Genomic DNA, 16,759 nt, shown 5'->3' with positions numbered 1-16,759 from the left:
TCAATCCATCCTTAAGATTACCTTCAATAGAGGCTGGCAGATTAGGTTCACTTTGTACATGCGTCCCTCTACCTCCACCGGACACCTAGCACACAAGGACGACGTCTTGACCAAATCCGACGTCGAAGTAGACACCGCAAGCTCACACTGCAGCTCGCACACCAGCAAACCCAACCAATCCATACATGCATCTGACACAAAAGAATGTGTCGCTCCAGAATCATACAGCACACACAAAGATTCACCAACAATCGTGCATCGACCCATAACAAGATTACCTGAGCCTGCAGCCTCTGCTCTTGTCATAGCATAGACTCTGCTCTTCGCTTGAGGCATATTGCCTTTGTTCCTCTGCTGGTTCTGTGCAGGAGTCTGAACTAGAGGTTGTGTCGCTGCTCTAACAAGGGTGGGACAGTCTTTCCCAAAGTGGACTTCCTTGCCATAGTTGTTGCACCGACGATAGGCCTCCATGCGCGGACAAGCGCTTCTCAGATGAGGGCCTCCACATATATAACATTGTACTCGGCCTTGTTGGGGAGGAAAACTCCTAGACCCCTGGGACTGATAGTGGGGTCTATCATACAGTCTCCTCCACTCTCCATGCCTCGGCTTGGATCCAGATGGTCCACCGATCCTTTGCGGTTGCTGTGGTTGTTGTGGTCGCTGACCTTCTACCTCACGTTTCATCTTTTCCATCACTCTGGCCTTCTCCATAACAAAGTCCTTGATGGACAAGGGAGCCACCATCAAGTGGATGTCACCGCGGAGGCCATTCTCGAACTTGCGGCATCTCCATTCTTCGTCGAGCGGTAGAGTGTAGAAGCAGCTGAGGTGCTTGAATTTCTCAACATAGTCAGCTACTGACTTCCCTCCCTACGTGAGCTGGAGGAACTCCACTTCCTTAGCATACCTCACACTGTCAAGGAAATACTTGGAGAGGAATTTACCCCGGAATGCCTCCCACGACACTGGCTCCCCCGGCTCCTCCATGATGGATTTCATGCTGATCCACCAATGTTCTGTCTCTTCTGTGAGCATATACACTAAGATCGCTAACCTGTTCTTCGTAGGGCATATCTTCGCATCAAAGAAGCGCTCTAGATCCTTCAGCCATTGGTTTGCGGCATCAGGGCTAGTCTTCGCATCAAACTTCACCGAGTGGTGTTTCAGAAAGTCCTCCAGGCTCCACTCTCTGACTGTAGGTCGTGGCTCAAGAACAAAAATAGGGGCAGCTACCCTGTTCTCCTCCAGCTGACGGAGGGCTTCCATATGCTGTCGGTGGGCGTCCTCAGCAGCCACCTTGCAGCCTCCATCTACTGCATCACCAATTGTTGCTGCTTGAGCGACGCTGCCTGTCGCTGCATAGATGCCTCATGTTGATGCATCATCGTTGTGCTTTGCTGCGTCATAGCAGCTACCATCGCCTCTATACCTCTGGCAATATCAGGTACCTCGCCCTGGGAGGATTGCTGAGTCCTACGAGGAGGTGCCATAGTTCACTAGCACACACGAAATCACTTGGTTAGTCTTGATAAGATAGGAATTAACTAAGAACACCTAGAAAGACATAGAGAAAGCTAAGTGGACATCCAAGTACACAGACCTAAGGAATGACCGCTCTGATACCATAAATGTAACATCCCATTTAATCAATAAACATAATTAAAGGAAGCGTCACACACAGATAGTATAGCGGCGCAGTCCTGGAGTTTAAAACATAACTCCTTACAAATATCCAAGGCACACCACGATGCCAAAACTAAACCAGTTACAACATTCAACGGTAATCAAAAAGGAATTTAAAAGACAAACTAGTACATGGGCTATAGTCCAAAAAGATTTAGATCCAGTCCAAGCAGACTATGCAGCAGAACCTCTATCACCTTGATGATTACGGGGAGTTCTCACCTCTACTCACATCACAGAACATACAACAACAAACAGTAGGGTAAGCTAGAGCCCAAAATGGTTTCATCATGCAATCAGATACACTTTCGCAGTCAAATATACATACAACACCCAATCATGTTATGACTTTCAAATCAATACACTAAGACTCGACTCGACTCATCCAGATATGTATAATTTGGTCGGATTCAACGGATCCTTACACTTGTGGTGGATATCTCTGTTCACCCCCGAGCTATGCGTTACAAGTTGTTACAATGTTTCCAATCACCCACACACAAGGTTAGCCCTGAATGAGTTTCAGGCCTTCTGCTACTCTCACCGCAAGAGTCAGTCCACTCTAAGTGAGACTAACTGACCCCTTAGAGTGTTAGGATGCAACCTTACCTTGAATCCTTACCAAATTATACGAATGTGGCACCACCATGAACACTCACTAACAGGGGTCATGAAATTACGTCCCGACCACTGAAGCACGACCCTGAAATCTCACCTAGAGATTCCAAGGAATTACACACTGACACGGACCAATGATACCCAAACAATCAAGAAAGATTTATCATGCATGTACATATATTATGTCAACCTTTATTACCATTCCCTTTCATGTTTCAGACCAAACTCATACCAACTCATCATACTCCATCCATGAATACCGAATCTCAACTCATCTCATTACCATGCCACTTTCATAACCAACCATTCCATGATTATTACATGCCAAGATTTATTCAAGTTCATCATTCACAACTCATACACCCTCCCACTCATGCATATTCATTCCCCTCATGCCATTATATAATAATCAAATCAAATACAAGCCAAACATCCAGAACATGGAGAACGCTAAACCATAACACACTCTCGCCCAGCTCTTTGCCCAAGTTGAAGGGTCTCGCTCAAGCGAGAGGGTCTCTCGCTCAGGCAAGCTCCCTTCGCCTAGGCGAGAGCTCGACACACAGAAATAGTGGCCTTCGTGCATTCTCGCTTAGGCGAGTCTCTCCTCGCCTGAGCGAGACGCTCGCTCGCTCAAAACTGAGATGGTCGCTTGAGCGACCCCTCGTGTGAAAGGAATCTGGGTGAGTCTTTGCCCATCTCGCCTAGGCGAGACAGGCTCGCTTGGGCGAGATTATCAGATCTCGCCACTGTTTCCTTTTAACAGCCATACATATCAATCCAAACCAACATGCTAAAACGTTCCAAGCATTCATAACATCACACCAACCATAGAATCTTAAAACAACAGCTAAACAATAGGGAAAAACGAAATACATGAGTAAGCCATAGCTTCCCTTACCTGGAAATGGCTACCACAGGACCTTGACTCTAAACAACGGGACACGGCAGCTCAAAGAACGACTTAAGGAGCTAGAAAAATTAAGAAACAGCGGGGATATAAGTTACCCAAAGTAACAGTAACAGAAAATGCAAGCACGGATGAGGAAGCAGTTACGTAGAGAAGAAAAGAACTGGTTCGAACTTGCGTGCCCAAGGTGGTACCAAACCCTAACAGAGATAGAGAGACGGCTGCAGTTCTTAGGACAAGGGACAATTTTCTGAAAGTGAAAAAGAGAGTTAGGATTAGGACAGACTTAGGGTCTGAATTCGTTTTGGGCCAATCCTTAGGCCCATTAGGTTGGGGCAGTCCTTAAAAATTAAGGTATGAGAAAAACCTGGCCTTACAATATCTATTTCTAATGGCTTCTTATTTTCAACCTCTAATGTTATTAGTTATTCTAAATTAAGCGTGCAGTTTCTTAAAATTTGATTTGATGAACCTTAATTTAAAAAAAAAAAGTCATTAATGTGAAAGAAAAATTAGCAACTTTTTTAAAAAAATATATCAAATTATCAAGAAGTGTTTTTGCGCGTATACATCTAAATAAAGAAATGGCAAATCTCTTCTTAATTGAATGTGTCATATTTAGTTAGGCAATCTACTTTTAAGAATTTTATATTTTACATGTTAAATATTATTTGTTAAGTACTTGAATATAATTTAATATTTTTGTCTATATTTTTTAATTATGCTAATATAATATGATTTTAATTTCAATGTTGAACAGAGTGAATAAAATGTGTTAACTTCATAAGAATTTTGTATTTTACATGTTAAATATAATTTGTTAAATGCTGGGATATAACATTATTTTAATTTTAATAATGAATAGAGTGAATAAAATGTGTTAACTTCATAAGAAAGATTTTCATTTAACATTAATATTGTGAATAAAATGTATTAACTTCATAAGGAAGATTTTCATTTAATATTAATATTTATGAAATTTGACATTATATGACATATGAGACACCTTAACCTTAAGGACAAAAAATGTATAATAAGGTTTACTGTTTACTGTAGAATATTTAAATCATATTCATTACAACCATTAACATTACCATCACATTTTCAACAATTACAAAAAACAAAAAAGTCATTTCTTTAACCATTTAAAACTCCTATTATGATTATAGCCCTATTTTCTAAACAACTGTCCCTATACTAGAATACCAAAAGTTTGCTACGAAGACTATCCTTCTTTTTTTAATATCTCATTGACCACAATCTAATCAATGTGGGACAATTTGTTTCAAGACAAGTTAGAAAACTGGACCACGCAAGTGTCACAAAAACAACTTAAGAGAACTAATTACAAAGTGCTAATTGACCCCTTCACAGAAATGCCAAAAAAAAAAAATTACAGTTTTAAATAATATTATGTGAAACAAATAAAAACACGTACAAAAGTATAGATTAAGTAGTGCCGAAGAAAAGTAGCACAACACCAAACCGTGTTGATTTTTATGAGAAGTCACAGTCAAGAATGAAGTAGAAAATTCTCACTAACGATTGCCTTAAAATTAATCTTATGGACCAAAAATAATCACAATCTGTAATGGATTACACGAAGTGCACAAATCTGTTCTTCGTTTTCGTCGTGACATGTTTTCTTTCTTCAGATGCTGTTACTGCCACAGACACTATCTCCTCATCTCAGTTCATCAAGGACAATGAAACTATAACCTCCACTGGTGGCAACTTCACCTTGGGATTCTTCACCCCACAAAATTCTACAAACCGTTATGTGGGAATTTGGTGGCAACCTAAATTCACTGTCATATGGGTAGCTAACAGAAACCAGCCACTGAATGATTCCTCTGGACTTGTTACCATATCTGAAGATGGCAATCTTGTGGTGTTGAATGGTCAGAATCAAGTAATTTGGTCAACAAATGTGTCCAATGTTGGATCCAACACTACTTCCAAACTCTTGGATTCTGGGAACCTTGTGCTTCAGGAGAGCTCATCAGACAGAACTATATGGGAAAGTTTCCAGCATCCTTCAGATGCAATGTTACCCAATATGAAGATTTCAACTAACAAAGTAACGGGTGAGAAAGTAAAACAAACATCATGGAAAAGCCCTTCTGATCCATCCACTGGCAGCTTTTCTTTAAGTGTTGAACGCCTTAGTATACCTGAAGTGTTCATCTGGAATGAAACTCGTCCCTTCTGGCGCACTGGTCCATGGAACAGTAAGATCTTTACAGGACTGCCCTATATGAAAACGTATTATCTTGAAGGGATACATATTGGAGATGACGGGGAAGGAAATGTTGAATTCCTTTACAAGGAAGTAGAAGAGGTTGGCTTCATAATCTATATTTTGAATTCAACAGGAAATTGTGAAGAAAGATGGTGGAATGGAGAGAGGAAAGAATGGGTAGTCACATGGAATAGTCATCAATTTGAGTGTGATGTTTACGGTGTATGTGGACCTTTTGCAGTTTGTAATTCTGAAAGCGCCCCAACATGCAGCTGTTTGAAAGGGTTTGAGCCAAGAAACAAAGAGGAATGGAATAGAAAAAACTGGACTAGTGGATGTTTCAGGAGAACACCTCTGCAGTGTGAAAGAGCCAGCAACCAAAACAAAAGTGCAGATAATACAGAAGATGGATTTTTGGAAATGAAAATGGTCAAAGTTCCAGATTTTGCAGATGGGTCATCCCTCAGACTTCAACCAGACATGTGCAGAAGCCGATGTTTGGAAAATTGTTCATGCATTGCATACTCATATGATGCTGATATTGGTTGTATGTCTTGGACTGAGAATCTAATTGACATAACACAATTCTCAAACGGAGGACTTGATTTACATGTACGAGTAGCCTACACAGAACTTGGTATACACTGTATAATGCTAGCTGTTATCTGCACAATAATCTGTATTAACTTCCTTGATCCGAGAACTTTTCTCCACTGACAGGACTAAATTTCCAATTTTCATTTACCAAAATGCAGAGAAAGAGAGAAACAACAAAATCATCATTATCGTTTCAGTGACAGTAGGAAGTACCTTAGTTCTCATTTGTGCATATATGATGTGGAGAACGATTTCTACTCGCCACGGTAATTTATCATCACTATGCGTTTAAATTACTCAAATGAGCTCACTATTTAATGCATGCAAATTTTATAGAAAACATGCTCAAAATTTACAAAATGATAAATTCTTTCTGTTGACAAGTATAATTTATTTTTCTTTCCTGTCAAATAATTCTAGATCACTGCTAACCTATAGTTTGTGTCTGTTGATGCTAATTTGTGCCACTGTAATAAATCAGTAGAGATCATCAAAAGATTACTCCAGTTTAATGGAGGTGGAGCACCTGCAGAATATACAAATGACAATGCATTTTGTGATCTGTCACAAGTCAAACTCCAGGAGCTATTAACATTTACTATTGAAAAGCTTGTAACCGCCACAAACAAATTTCACCCTTCGAACAAACTAGGACAGGGTGGTTTTGGTCCGGTCTATAAGGTACTTAACATTCAGCTTACTCATATCTGAAATAAGTGTCAAATGCGTCAATTTTCTCTTTGTTATGTTATAGGGGCAATTGCACGATGGGAGGGAAATTGCAGTTAAAAGACTTTCCAGAGCATCTGGGCAAGGTCTAGAAGAGTTCATGAATGAAGTAGTAGTCATTTCCAAGCTTCAACACCGCAATCTTGTAAGACTTCTTGGTTGTTGTGTTGAAGGGGAGGAAAAGATGTTGATTTATGAGTACATGCCAAATAAAAGTTTGGACAAATACATCTTTGGTTAGTTCTTTGGTACTCCTACCTATCATCCATCAACAGTTGTTCTTTATTGGAAATTAAAGATAAACTATGGAAAAATTAGATTGTGCTTCATCTCAAAATGTTAAAATTCATACAATTCTTCCTTTTGATTCTTTAGATCCATCAAAAGATAAGGTTCTTCATTGGAGAAAACGCTTTAGCATAATAGAAGGAGTTGCTCGAGGAATGCTTTATCTTCACAGAGACTCCAGGCTAAAAATCATCCACAGGGACTTGAAGGCAAGTAATATCTTGCTGGATGTAGAGCTTAATCCAAAAATATCTGACTTTGGTATGGCTAGAATCTTTGGTGGGAATGAGGATGAGGCAAACACTAAGAGAATCGTGGGAACATAGTAAGCACACCTCTTTCTTCATGATTATATTCGTACACTTGGAATTGCATAAACTGTGGTACATTTCAATGCAGTGGCTATATGTCTCCTGAGTATGCAATGCAAGGACTGTTCTCTGAAAAATCAGATGTGTTCAGTTTTGGGGTTTTGCTACTTGAGATTGTTAGTGGAAGACGCAATTCAAGCTTTTATGACGAAGAAAATTATCTTACCCTTCTAGGATTTGTAAGTCAGCAAAATTCTTTTGAAGTTCACCCACCATAGGAGTTCTGTATCCTTCTTCTGATAAAACTTTCAAATGTTTTAAATTTCGTTGCAGGCCTGGATACAGTGGACAGAGGACAACATTCCCTCTCTAATAGATCCAGGAATATATGATCCTAAGCTTCACAGATATTTTTACAGGTGCATACACATAGGACTTCTATGTGTCCAAGAATATGCAGCAGATAGGCCTAATATGGCTACTGTAATTTCTATGCTAAACAGTGAGATTGCGGATCTTCCTCCTCCAAGGAAACCTGCATTCATCCTAAGGGAAAATATGTTAAATTCACTTTCCTCTGTAAGAGGAAATGACTTAAACTCCCTCAACTCTGTCAGTATTTCGGACATACATGGAAGATAGAAAACCAAGAGCTCCCAGAAAGTTGTATGGAGGCAAAATGGAGATTATTTCAGCACTAAAAACAGAGTTGGAATGTAATATTGTAGGTATATGTTTTTTTATGTCCAAAAGTATGCATTGCTAGGGCTATTTAGAGATTTTCAGTATAGAAGTTTGTCGATTTAAAAATAGTGTAGGAAAAGAAAATTTATGATTACCACAAATGTAAAAATGTTTATCAGTTTCTTTAAACTTAAATGTATCACACCGTTGTTTACATATGTATTCATTGATCACCAACAAAGGAAATTAGATTTCCAGCTTCATGTCTTCTACATGCCTTCTATAAGTTATTATATAGTATAGAGACAATAGCATCCTCAAACCTTTGATGTTGAATTTTGTAAATGCCTTGTAATATCATCACTTGCAGTTTCTAAGCAAAAGTTGACTTTTGGTTAGCTGTTGTACTTAAGAATGCTGCAACTACGGCCATCCTTTTGAATTAGTTCAAAGTTTGTTTCTTGATTTCAGTAGTTTCATATGTTCACACTACTACATATATGATTATTAGTAACAATTAAAAAATGTTACTAATACAATTTAGTAACACTATATCAAATGTTACGATACCCTATGTTACTAATGACTTTTATGCTCTGTTCGCTTCTACATATTTCCTGTAGACGCGGATGGGTGAGCAAGTGACACTCGTGTTCCTTTCTGCAGATTATCGTTGATATGCCGCGATGGATTTGAGGGGGAGGCCCAAATTTTCATCCCTCTTGGTTGGACAAATTTAAAGAGAAACATCTTGCATTTACCAAATTAAGCTTTACTTTTTTTCTTGATATTCCTCGTTTTATTGTGTATTGACAGTGCCAAAGATTGCAGCGTCCAGAGGGTGGGGATGTTCGAAAAGTACTCTGGTGTGTTGTGAAGTTGATAATCAATGGGGTAAGTAGCCATTAGAAGGGATCCAATCCCATATTAGTTGGAATCTGTTCGAGTGTGGAAAAGTGGAGAGGGATTCGATCTCATTTCTATGCAGATTCGATCCCCATTGCTTTGAAACATTTATTAAAATATATTATCAAAAAAAATTATTTTATTAAATTTATAATTTATTTTTTCAATTTTAATAGTAAAAAAAATAACAAAATAATTGTAACTCATACAAATACCAATTTATATTACTTATTATATAAAGGGCAATATGGTAATCTATCTATTACTTCTATTAAACATTCTTTTTAATTTATCACATTAATCAAATCACTCACAAATTCTCAAAAACTTTACATCCAAATCCACTTTACTTCCAAATCCACTGACTGTCAGCTTTAAATCCCTTTAAATAAAAAACACACAATTCACTCTCAAATCCACTCCAACTCATCCACTCCCTCTCTCTCAAACCCATCTACTCAAGTGTACACAGTCTTAGTGACATTTTTACGTATCAATATAGACATTTATAAAAATGTTACTAGATACCTCTAGTATCATTTATTTAATGAAAATGTAACATTTTAAAAAATGTGACTAAACCTTTTTTTTTATATAAAATTAATATTATAAAAATCCTATTACAAATCTATAGTAATATTGTTTTCAAATAGAAAGACATTTTCAAATTATTACTACAAAATTTTTAGTGATATTTTTTTTATAAGGGCAACATTGTAAAAACGTTACTAATATAAATATTTTGCAACATTCCAACAAATGTAACAAAAATACACACAATTAATGTTAAATTGTGTACATTGCATAAAATATTGCACACCAACATGTACACTGCATGCATTATAATATCTAGATTCTTTACTTTAATGCTGCCATCAAAGAAAAAAGTCACAAAATCAACTATTTTATTTTAATGTAACAGTGGAAAAATCAACTATAGTTATGCAAATATTGAAGATGACACAACTTAGTTAGTACTAGCTTCAAAAGTGCCACATGGGTTTGAGAAGGGAATCATGAGGTTTACACAAGACTGTCAACAGAGGAAGTTTTTGGCCAAAAAGAAAATCTCAAAATATCTAGAGTTTGGGGGTTGGCTAGAAGAAAGGTGACCGAAGATTTTTTGTTTGGGAAAGATGCAGGAAGGCAGCTAAAAAAGTTTAAAACTAGAACATATAAGCATAAGAAAATGAACAGGTTTTGAACTGTTAGCAAGGGATACAAATTTTGCTATTGAAGTGATTTGTACACAAGTCCAAGGCTGGAAACACATTGGTAATTGTCATCATGCACAGGTGTAGATCATGATGTCCTTGAAAATTATATTTTGAGAAATAAATAGAAGAAATTGAATGACAAAAGGATACATAATGAACTATAGACTTATAATATCAATTTCAAAATTTACATTGGATGTAACAGAGGAATGAAGACCAGAAAAATGACTAGAGTTGTGTACTTATTATCAACTAGGATCTAATGTGCTTAGTTTGATAAATTAGGGCGAGTAGTTCAGCTGAAATACTAAATCAGGGCAATAAGCAGTATCATCTTACTCTTGCTCAGTGTCATTACGAAAATCTGAGATGGGAAAAGAAATATAGTATATGCCCCAATCAAGAAACAATTATTAACATACTTAAGAGATGAGAAGTCTTTATTTGGATGGATTCTGGAAACTTCAATGAAAACAATTTAATAAACGAAGATAAATGTACATTTCAATTATCAGCAAAAGAAGAACCGAAAAGAGAATAAGAGAAACAAATAAGGATATTTTATTTCATTAACTTCATGAACCTCCTTTGAACGAAAAGGGGTAACCTATGAAGCACAAACACAGACGAGACTCGTAACAGTAAATTATAGTAGGACACAGTATGATAAACTTGTAACATTAGATAAATTATACGCAGGACGAACCAACTAATTAGGTCCAGAGACGAGAAAAATAAAAGTACCTGGCCAAGGAGCATGCTCTTCTGAATTCGAAGATCCCTCTCAACTTCTGATCCTAACGAAACGAGCAAATGAAGAAAGTGATCTAACTAGATGAAATGAATGAAATCATAATAAGATAGCAAATCTTAATCAAATTTCTACAAAGAAATCCTAACCACTAGTTTATAATGAAGGATCAGCGAGAGTGCAACAAAATCACGATACATCGAAAGATTGACGGAAGCAACTGAGTTGATGCGGAATCCAAATACCTAATGGTTTATGCTCGTCAGAGTTTTTTGGGATGAGTCATTGCAGAGTGCGTCAAAGTCAAAATCGCAATGTGCCGGTGGTTGATGTTCTTGCTCGGTGGTGACTACTACTATACTTGCAGAATGGTAATGGCTATACTTTTATCTCGTCGTTTAACACGCGAAAACATTAACACCATTCTTTCTGACGAGAATATTCATTTATTTTTAAAGTTTAGAATAGATACAAATTTTAAATTCACATTTAAATTTAAACATATTTAACTTTAATTGATTTTCTGATATATGTATGAATATTTAGATCAATAAAATTATACTCAGTTAGGCAGTAAACATTTATGAGTTATGTAATTTAAATTTTTTTATCTTTGTAATATATATTTTTTTTAAATTTTATTTGAGATGATTTTGAATTAATTGAGAGAATAATAATTTTAGGCTAAAAATATATGAAATTTTTTTTAATAAAAAGCATCAATTTAGAAAACATGACAATAAAAAAATGCATCTCAAGTAGGTTAATATTTCATATATCAACAATCATATATGTATATGGAAAAAGAAAGAAACAATTTACACACATCAAACATGGATGACCAAACCAAAACTCATGTAGTCGAAATCTATATTCACAAACCAAAACTATTTTTAAGAAAATTTTGACTATTAGGAATTAACTCAAATAATTAGATTTTACTCTCAAACTTGTTAAGCCATCAACACATTTATTATCCTATCTAAAAATGTGAGAGACTTCAGAATTTAAAGTATTTACTACTCATGACCCGACAATATCGTTGGATTTATGTATATATTTTTTATGGATCTTTATTTTTGTAATATTTAATTTTGTCTATTTTATCTAATATGAAATTTATGTTTAGATCATTCCCAACAAATATTTCTAACATGGTACACTCATAGGATTCTTAAAAGAATTAACTACAACATAGTCACTCTCCAACCATAAGGAAGCCCAAACTTTAAACCACAACTATTTCAATAGCAAACATCCATTCAGCTTCTTTTCAAAGATCTATCCATGTCAAAATAAGAAGCAAACCCTGTAGTATGCTTTCATTTACCGCACAATGTTTCCACCAGCCTCTATAATACCATGGTATGTTCATAAGATTCTTAAAAGAATTTACTACCATAAGACAACACAAAATTTAACCTCAACAATCTCAATAACAAGCATAACTCCCATTGGCTCTTTTTTCAAAGATCTATCAATCTCAATATAAGAAGCAAACCCTCTCATATGAACTCCTCCACCACCTCTGAATAAGCCAAAAGACTCGTGAGGAGCCCCATTCAAAATACATTTAACAAATCTAATAGAACAAGATTTCCATATAACCATAAGAATCTTAGGAGCTTTATTATTATATCAACATTAAAATCACATGACCTTATTTAACCTGATACATTTTTGATACATTTTTCTTCTATTGTATTTAAGTTTTGACTTTTCATTTAAAAACAACCTAAGATCTTCAGGACTACAACGATAAAATAGTATACCTGAATACCTACTACTTCAGAAACTATTTTGAAACTACAATTTTATAAGACAACTGGTATATTAGTTAATTAAGTGATTACGTGAAAGGAAAGTTTGACTAGGCTTCCTTACAAATTTGAGAAGCTAGGATAGTTGATTGAATTAAAGAACAAAGAAAGATAAATAACCAAGAGAATGACGAAAAAGAAAATGAAAGATGAAGGTGAAGCCTGTTTATTCTATATAGACAAGTTATGTGACTTGATCAAAGAGAAATTGTCATTTGAAGATTCCATTCATTGTGCTGTGAGAACTAGCTAGAAATTCTCATTTGCATGCCATAGATAGTTGACTTGAAGAAGGGAGTGTTTCAGTAATGCGTTTCGCAAACCATGCAAACCTGTTCTTTGTTCTGTTCATACTATGTTTTTTTGTGTTGGACGTTTGTATTGCCATAGACAGCATCACATCTTCACAATCCATCAAGGACCCTGAAACTCTAAGGTCCAAAGATGGTAACTTTACTTTGGGGTTCTTCACCCCTCAAAACTCCACAAACCGCTACGTTGGAATCTGGTGGAAGTCTCAGTCCACAGTTATATGGGTTGCTAACAGAAACCAACCATTGAATGATTCTTCTGGAATTGTTACAATATCTGAATATGGAAATCTTGTGGTGCTGAATGGACAGAAACAAGTGATTTGGTCAACAAATGTGTCCAAAACATTATCCAATACAAGTTCAGAGTTTTCAGACTCTGGTAAGCTAGTTCTCATGGAAACCGCAACAGGAAACATCTTATGGGATAGTTTTCACCAACCCTCAGATACGCTCTTGCCCGGCATGAAACTTTCAACCAACACAAAAACTAATAAGAAAATAGAACTTACATCATGGAAAAGCCCTTCTGATCCCTCTGTTGGGAGCTTCTCTTCTGGGGTTGTTCAACGCCCTGATATTCTTGAAGCGTTCATTTGGAATGAAACTCGACCATACTGGCGCAGTGGTCCATGGAATGGTGGGGTATTCACAGGGATACCGACCATGTCAACGTATCTTAATGGTTTCAAAGGTGGGGATGATGGCGAAGGAAATATAAATATCTATTACACAGTGCCAAGTGAATTAGATTTTGTAATCTATATGTTGAATTCTAAAGGACAATATGAACAAAAACTGTGGGATGCTGAGAAGAACGAAATGGGAGTTAATTGGACTAGTAAAGTGTCAGATTGTGATGTTTATGGTATGTGTGGACCATTCACAAGCTGTAATGCACAGAGCACACCAATATGTAGCTGTTTGAAAGGATTTGAGCCGAGGAACAAGGACGAATGGAATGGAAAAAACTGGAGTGGTGGATGTGTTAGGAGAACGCCTTTGAAGTGTGAAAGGGTAAGAGATCAAAACACAAGTACTGATGCAAAGGAAGATGGATTTTTTAAACTGCAGATGGTTAAAGTTCCTGATTTTTCAGAAGGTTCTCCTGTTGAGACTGACATATGCAGAAGCCAATGCTTGGGGAATTGCTCTTGTGTTGCTTATTCTCATGATGATGAGATTGGTTGCATGTCTTGGACTGGGAATCTATTAGATATACAACAATTCTCAGAGGGAGGACTTGATCTATATCTTCGTGTAGCTTACTCTGAACTTGGTATGCTAACTCTCCTCCTCTGCTCAATATTTTGAAACATTGTTTCTATGGACTAAATTTCTTCTATGTCCTTTTATTAAAGATAAAGGGTCAAACAAAAAAATCATCATTACAACAGCAGTGATAGTAGCAACTGTGATCATGGTTACCGGTGCATATTTCATGTGGAGGACTTCCAATCATCCAGGTAAAACAACATCTTCCTTAATTTCATAATTAGTCCAATTATTAAGGTTTTGTTGGTAAGGAACTAAGCTTATGTTTACATGTGTTTGTTTCTTCAGCTAAATTTTGGCAGTTAATTAACTCAGTAAGGAAAGTGAACAACGATGCTTTTATAGAATATAATAATGGTGGAACACCAGAACATGAAAGCCATAGTGTAATTGAAGAACTGTCACAAGTTAAACTACAGGAACTGTTACTATTTGATTTTAAAAGGGCTGCAGCAGCCACAGACAACTTCCATCTTTCCAACAAACTTGGGCAAGGTGGTTTTGGTCCTGTGTACAAGGTACATGAAAAACAAGTTACCAAATTTGAACCAATTCTCATTTTTCTCATAAAACACTTAGTTTTTTTTTTTTTTTTCTCAGGGGCAACTGGAAGATGGACAGGAAATAGCAGTTAAAAGACTTTCTAGAGCCTCTGGACAAGGTCTAGAAGAATTCATGAACGAAATAGTCGTGATTTCCAAGCTTCAACATCGCAATCTTGTAAAACTTTTTGGCTGCTGTGTTGAAGGGGATGAGAAGATGCTGATATATGAATACATGCCAAACAAAAGTTTGGATGTGTTTATCTTTGGTTAGTTCTTCAATCCTCTGTAGTGTTTTTCTCATCGAAAATTCATAACTACTGAGTACGACTCACTTTCATAACTTCGTCTTCTACATAGTATATAATATCACTATTATTACATTTTAGATCCATCAAAGTGTAAACTTCTAGATTGGAGGAAGCGCAGTAGCATAATAGAAGGAATAGCTCGAGGACTACTTTATCTACACAGAGACTCCAGACTAAAAATTATACACAGAGATTTGAAGGCAAGTAATATATTGCTAGATGAAGACCTAAATCCAAAAATATCAGATTTTGGTATGGCTAGAATCTTTGGTGGAACACAAGATCAAGTCAATACCAGTAGAGTTGTTGGAACCTAGTAAGTATTCCTTCTTTCTCCAATATGAAAGCAAGAAAGTGTGAAGAATTAACTTTTACATTTGAATGTAGTGGCTACATGTCTCCTGAATATGCAATGGAAGGACTATTTTCAGAAAAATCAGATGTTTTTAGCTTTGGTGTTCTGGTACTAGAGATTATTAGTGGAAGAAGAAGCTCAAGTTTTTTTGGCAATATGCATGCTCTTAGCCTTTTAGGATTTGTAAGTCTCAACAATTCATTTACAAAAACTTTTTCCATTTGCTGATACAACTTCTAAACATTGACCCCTTTTGTTTATTTTAGGCTTGGACACAATGGAAGGAAGGAAATGCATTATCTTTGGTAGATTCAGAACTATATGATCCTATTCATCATAAAGATATCTTAAGGTGCATACACATAGCTCTTCTATGTGTACAAGAACTTTCTGTAGACAGACCCACTATGGCTACAGTAATTTCTATGCTCAGCAATGAGTTTGTGCTTCCTGCTCCAAGTAATTCTGCATTCATCCAGCGACAAAAAATGATGAATTCGACGTCATCGGAAGAAACTCAGAGATTTCGCTCTATCAATGTTGTTAGTATAACAGAAATTCAAGGTAGATAGAAAAATAAAAACTCTTAAGAAAAAACCAGCAGAGCTTCTCTCAGTATAGTTATAACAATGATTTGGTGTACAAGAAAAAATTCAACATCTTAGTCCATAGGAATCGATATGAAATCAATGAAGCAAAATTTTTGTCTTCCAAATAAACTTTAAACACTTCTAAGTTGTTTGAATCCTTAATCACAAAAGGTTCGTGTTCAAATAACACCTTATAACTTTTTTCTAATAATTGAGCGATACTTAAATATATTTTGATTAATCTTAAGAACATACAAGACATTAATACCCTTAAGATAATTTGATTAATTGTCGGGAACAAATAAGGCATAAAGATTAATTTGATATCTAAATGACTTATAAATACAATTGTTTGCATATCTTTCACAATAATATGTGCTATATTTCCAATTTCAAATTTAGAAATGTTATATTCTAAGGAAACTAGTGCTTTTGTAAATGATGGAAACCAGCTTCACGCTAGTTGAAGCTACTCCATGCTTGACGGCACTGAATTATGAAAGCGAATTGGATGAAAGTTTAGATGTGTTTGATGAGTGGATTTTGGTGTATTTCCTGAGAGAGGTTCGACGAACTCTCAAGAAAAAAATCTAAGACAGAAAGTTTAGCAAAGAGA

The 16,759-nt window shown here is 36.1% G+C and overlaps 3 protein-coding genes and 1 long non-coding RNA gene across 11 annotated transcripts; 2 read left to right on the top strand and 2 right to left on the bottom strand.

Annotated features, from left to right (window-relative positions):
• Positions 1 to 1,493, bottom strand: LOC146886129 (uncharacterized). Its single transcript, XM_085673308.1, has 3 exons — positions 1,433 to 1,493; positions 911 to 1,358; positions 1 to 826 (listed from the first exon to the last, which is right to left on the bottom strand). Exons 1-3 carry the CDS (start codon positions 1,491 to 1,493, stop codon positions 1 to 3), a joined length of 1,335 nt encoding a protein of 444 aa, XP_085529434.1.
• A 3,114-nt stretch (positions 1,494 to 4,607) lies between these two features.
• On the bottom strand, positions 4,608 to 11,327 carry LOC114184883 (uncharacterized). 2 transcript variants are annotated; one of them, XR_014995409.1, is made up of 3 exons: positions 11,185 to 11,327; positions 7,608 to 10,985; positions 4,608 to 7,510 (listed from the first exon to the last, which is right to left on the bottom strand). It is a non-coding gene; the product is annotated as an uncharacterized LOC114184883 (long non-coding RNA). The 2 variants fall into 2 exon arrangements; XR_003604676.2 differs by having other exon boundaries at positions 4,608 to 10,985.
• On the top strand, positions 4,806 to 9,118 carry LOC114184882 (G-type lectin S-receptor-like serine/threonine-protein kinase At1g11300). 6 transcript variants are annotated; one of them, XR_014995408.1, is made up of 9 exons: positions 4,806 to 6,093; positions 6,212 to 6,319; positions 6,535 to 6,734; positions 6,808 to 7,018; positions 7,158 to 7,395; positions 7,470 to 7,620; positions 7,715 to 8,109; positions 8,732 to 8,790; positions 8,882 to 9,118. XR_014995408.1 is itself a non-coding variant. In XM_028072265.2 (7 exons), exons 1-7 carry the CDS (start codon positions 4,806 to 4,808, stop codon positions 8,021 to 8,023), a joined length of 2,505 nt encoding a protein of 834 aa, XP_027928066.2. In that variant the 3' UTR covers positions 8,024 to 9,118. The 6 variants fall into 6 exon arrangements, 2 of the variants coding, with proteins under 2 accessions (XP_027928066.2, XP_027928067.2); XR_003604673.2 differs by having other exon boundaries at positions 7,715 to 8,105; positions 8,732 to 9,118; XR_014995407.1 differs by having other exon boundaries at positions 8,732 to 9,118.
• On the top strand, positions 11,174 to 16,243 carry LOC146886128 (G-type lectin S-receptor-like serine/threonine-protein kinase At1g11300). Of its 2 annotated transcripts, XM_085674016.1 has the most exons (8): positions 11,174 to 11,310; positions 13,383 to 14,349; positions 14,432 to 14,536; positions 14,634 to 14,863; positions 14,946 to 15,156; positions 15,277 to 15,514; positions 15,586 to 15,736; positions 15,820 to 16,243. In XM_085674016.1, exons 1-8 carry the CDS (start codon positions 11,254 to 11,256, stop codon positions 16,123 to 16,125), a joined length of 2,265 nt encoding a protein of 754 aa, XP_085530142.1. In that variant the 5' UTR covers positions 11,174 to 11,253; the 3' UTR covers positions 16,126 to 16,243. The 2 variants fall into 2 exon arrangements, with proteins under 2 accessions (XP_085530142.1, XP_085530141.1); XM_085674015.1 differs by lacking the exon at positions 11,174 to 11,310 and having other exon boundaries at positions 11,657 to 14,349.
• Positions 16,244 to 16,759: the final 516 nt, after the last annotated feature.

The sequence above is a fragment of the Vigna unguiculata genome, chromosome 5 (assembly GCF_037176805.1).
Source record: "Vigna unguiculata cultivar grain cowpea cultivar isolate G323 ecotype 2 chromosome 5, ASM3717680v1, whole genome shotgun sequence".
Taxonomy (NCBI): domain Eukaryota; kingdom Viridiplantae; phylum Streptophyta; class Magnoliopsida; order Fabales; family Fabaceae; genus Vigna; species Vigna unguiculata.
Note: the sequence above shows the minus strand (reverse complement) of the source record. Positions and strands in the feature narration are given on the sequence as shown.

Bases quoted from the DNA above. Each gene is read 5' to 3' on its own strand.
- LOC146886129 (XM_085673308.1), bottom strand. From the start codon at position 1,493: ATGGCACCTCCTCGTAGGACTCAGCAATCCTCCCAGGGCGAGGTACCT. The intron at 1,359-1,432 runs GTATAGAGGCGA...GCATCTATGCAG, and splicing joins GGTACCTGATATTGCCAGAG to CGACAGGCAGCGTCGCTCAA. The intron at 827-910 runs GTATGCTAAGGA...CAAGCACCTCAG, and splicing joins TATTTCCTTGACAGTGTGAG to CTGCTTCTACACTCTACCGC.
- LOC114184882 (XM_028072265.2), top strand. From the start codon at position 4,806: ATGGATTACACGAAGTGCACAAATCTGTTCTTCGTTTTCGTCGTGACA. The intron at 6,094-6,211 runs GTATACACTGTA...ACCAAAATGCAG, and splicing joins AGTAGCCTACACAGAACTTG to AGAAAGAGAGAAACAACAAA. The intron at 6,735-6,807 runs GTACTTAACATT...GTTATGTTATAG, and splicing joins GTTTTGGTCCGGTCTATAAG to GGGCAATTGCACGATGGGAG.
- LOC146886128 (XM_085674015.1), top strand. From the start codon at position 13,068: ATGCGTTTCGCAAACCATGCAAACCTGTTCTTTGTTCTGTTCATACTA. The intron at 14,350-14,431 runs GTATGCTAACTC...CTTTTATTAAAG, and splicing joins TGTAGCTTACTCTGAACTTG to ATAAAGGGTCAAACAAAAAA. The intron at 15,157-15,276 runs GTTAGTTCTTCA...ATTACATTTTAG, and splicing joins TTTGGATGTGTTTATCTTTG to ATCCATCAAAGTGTAAACTT.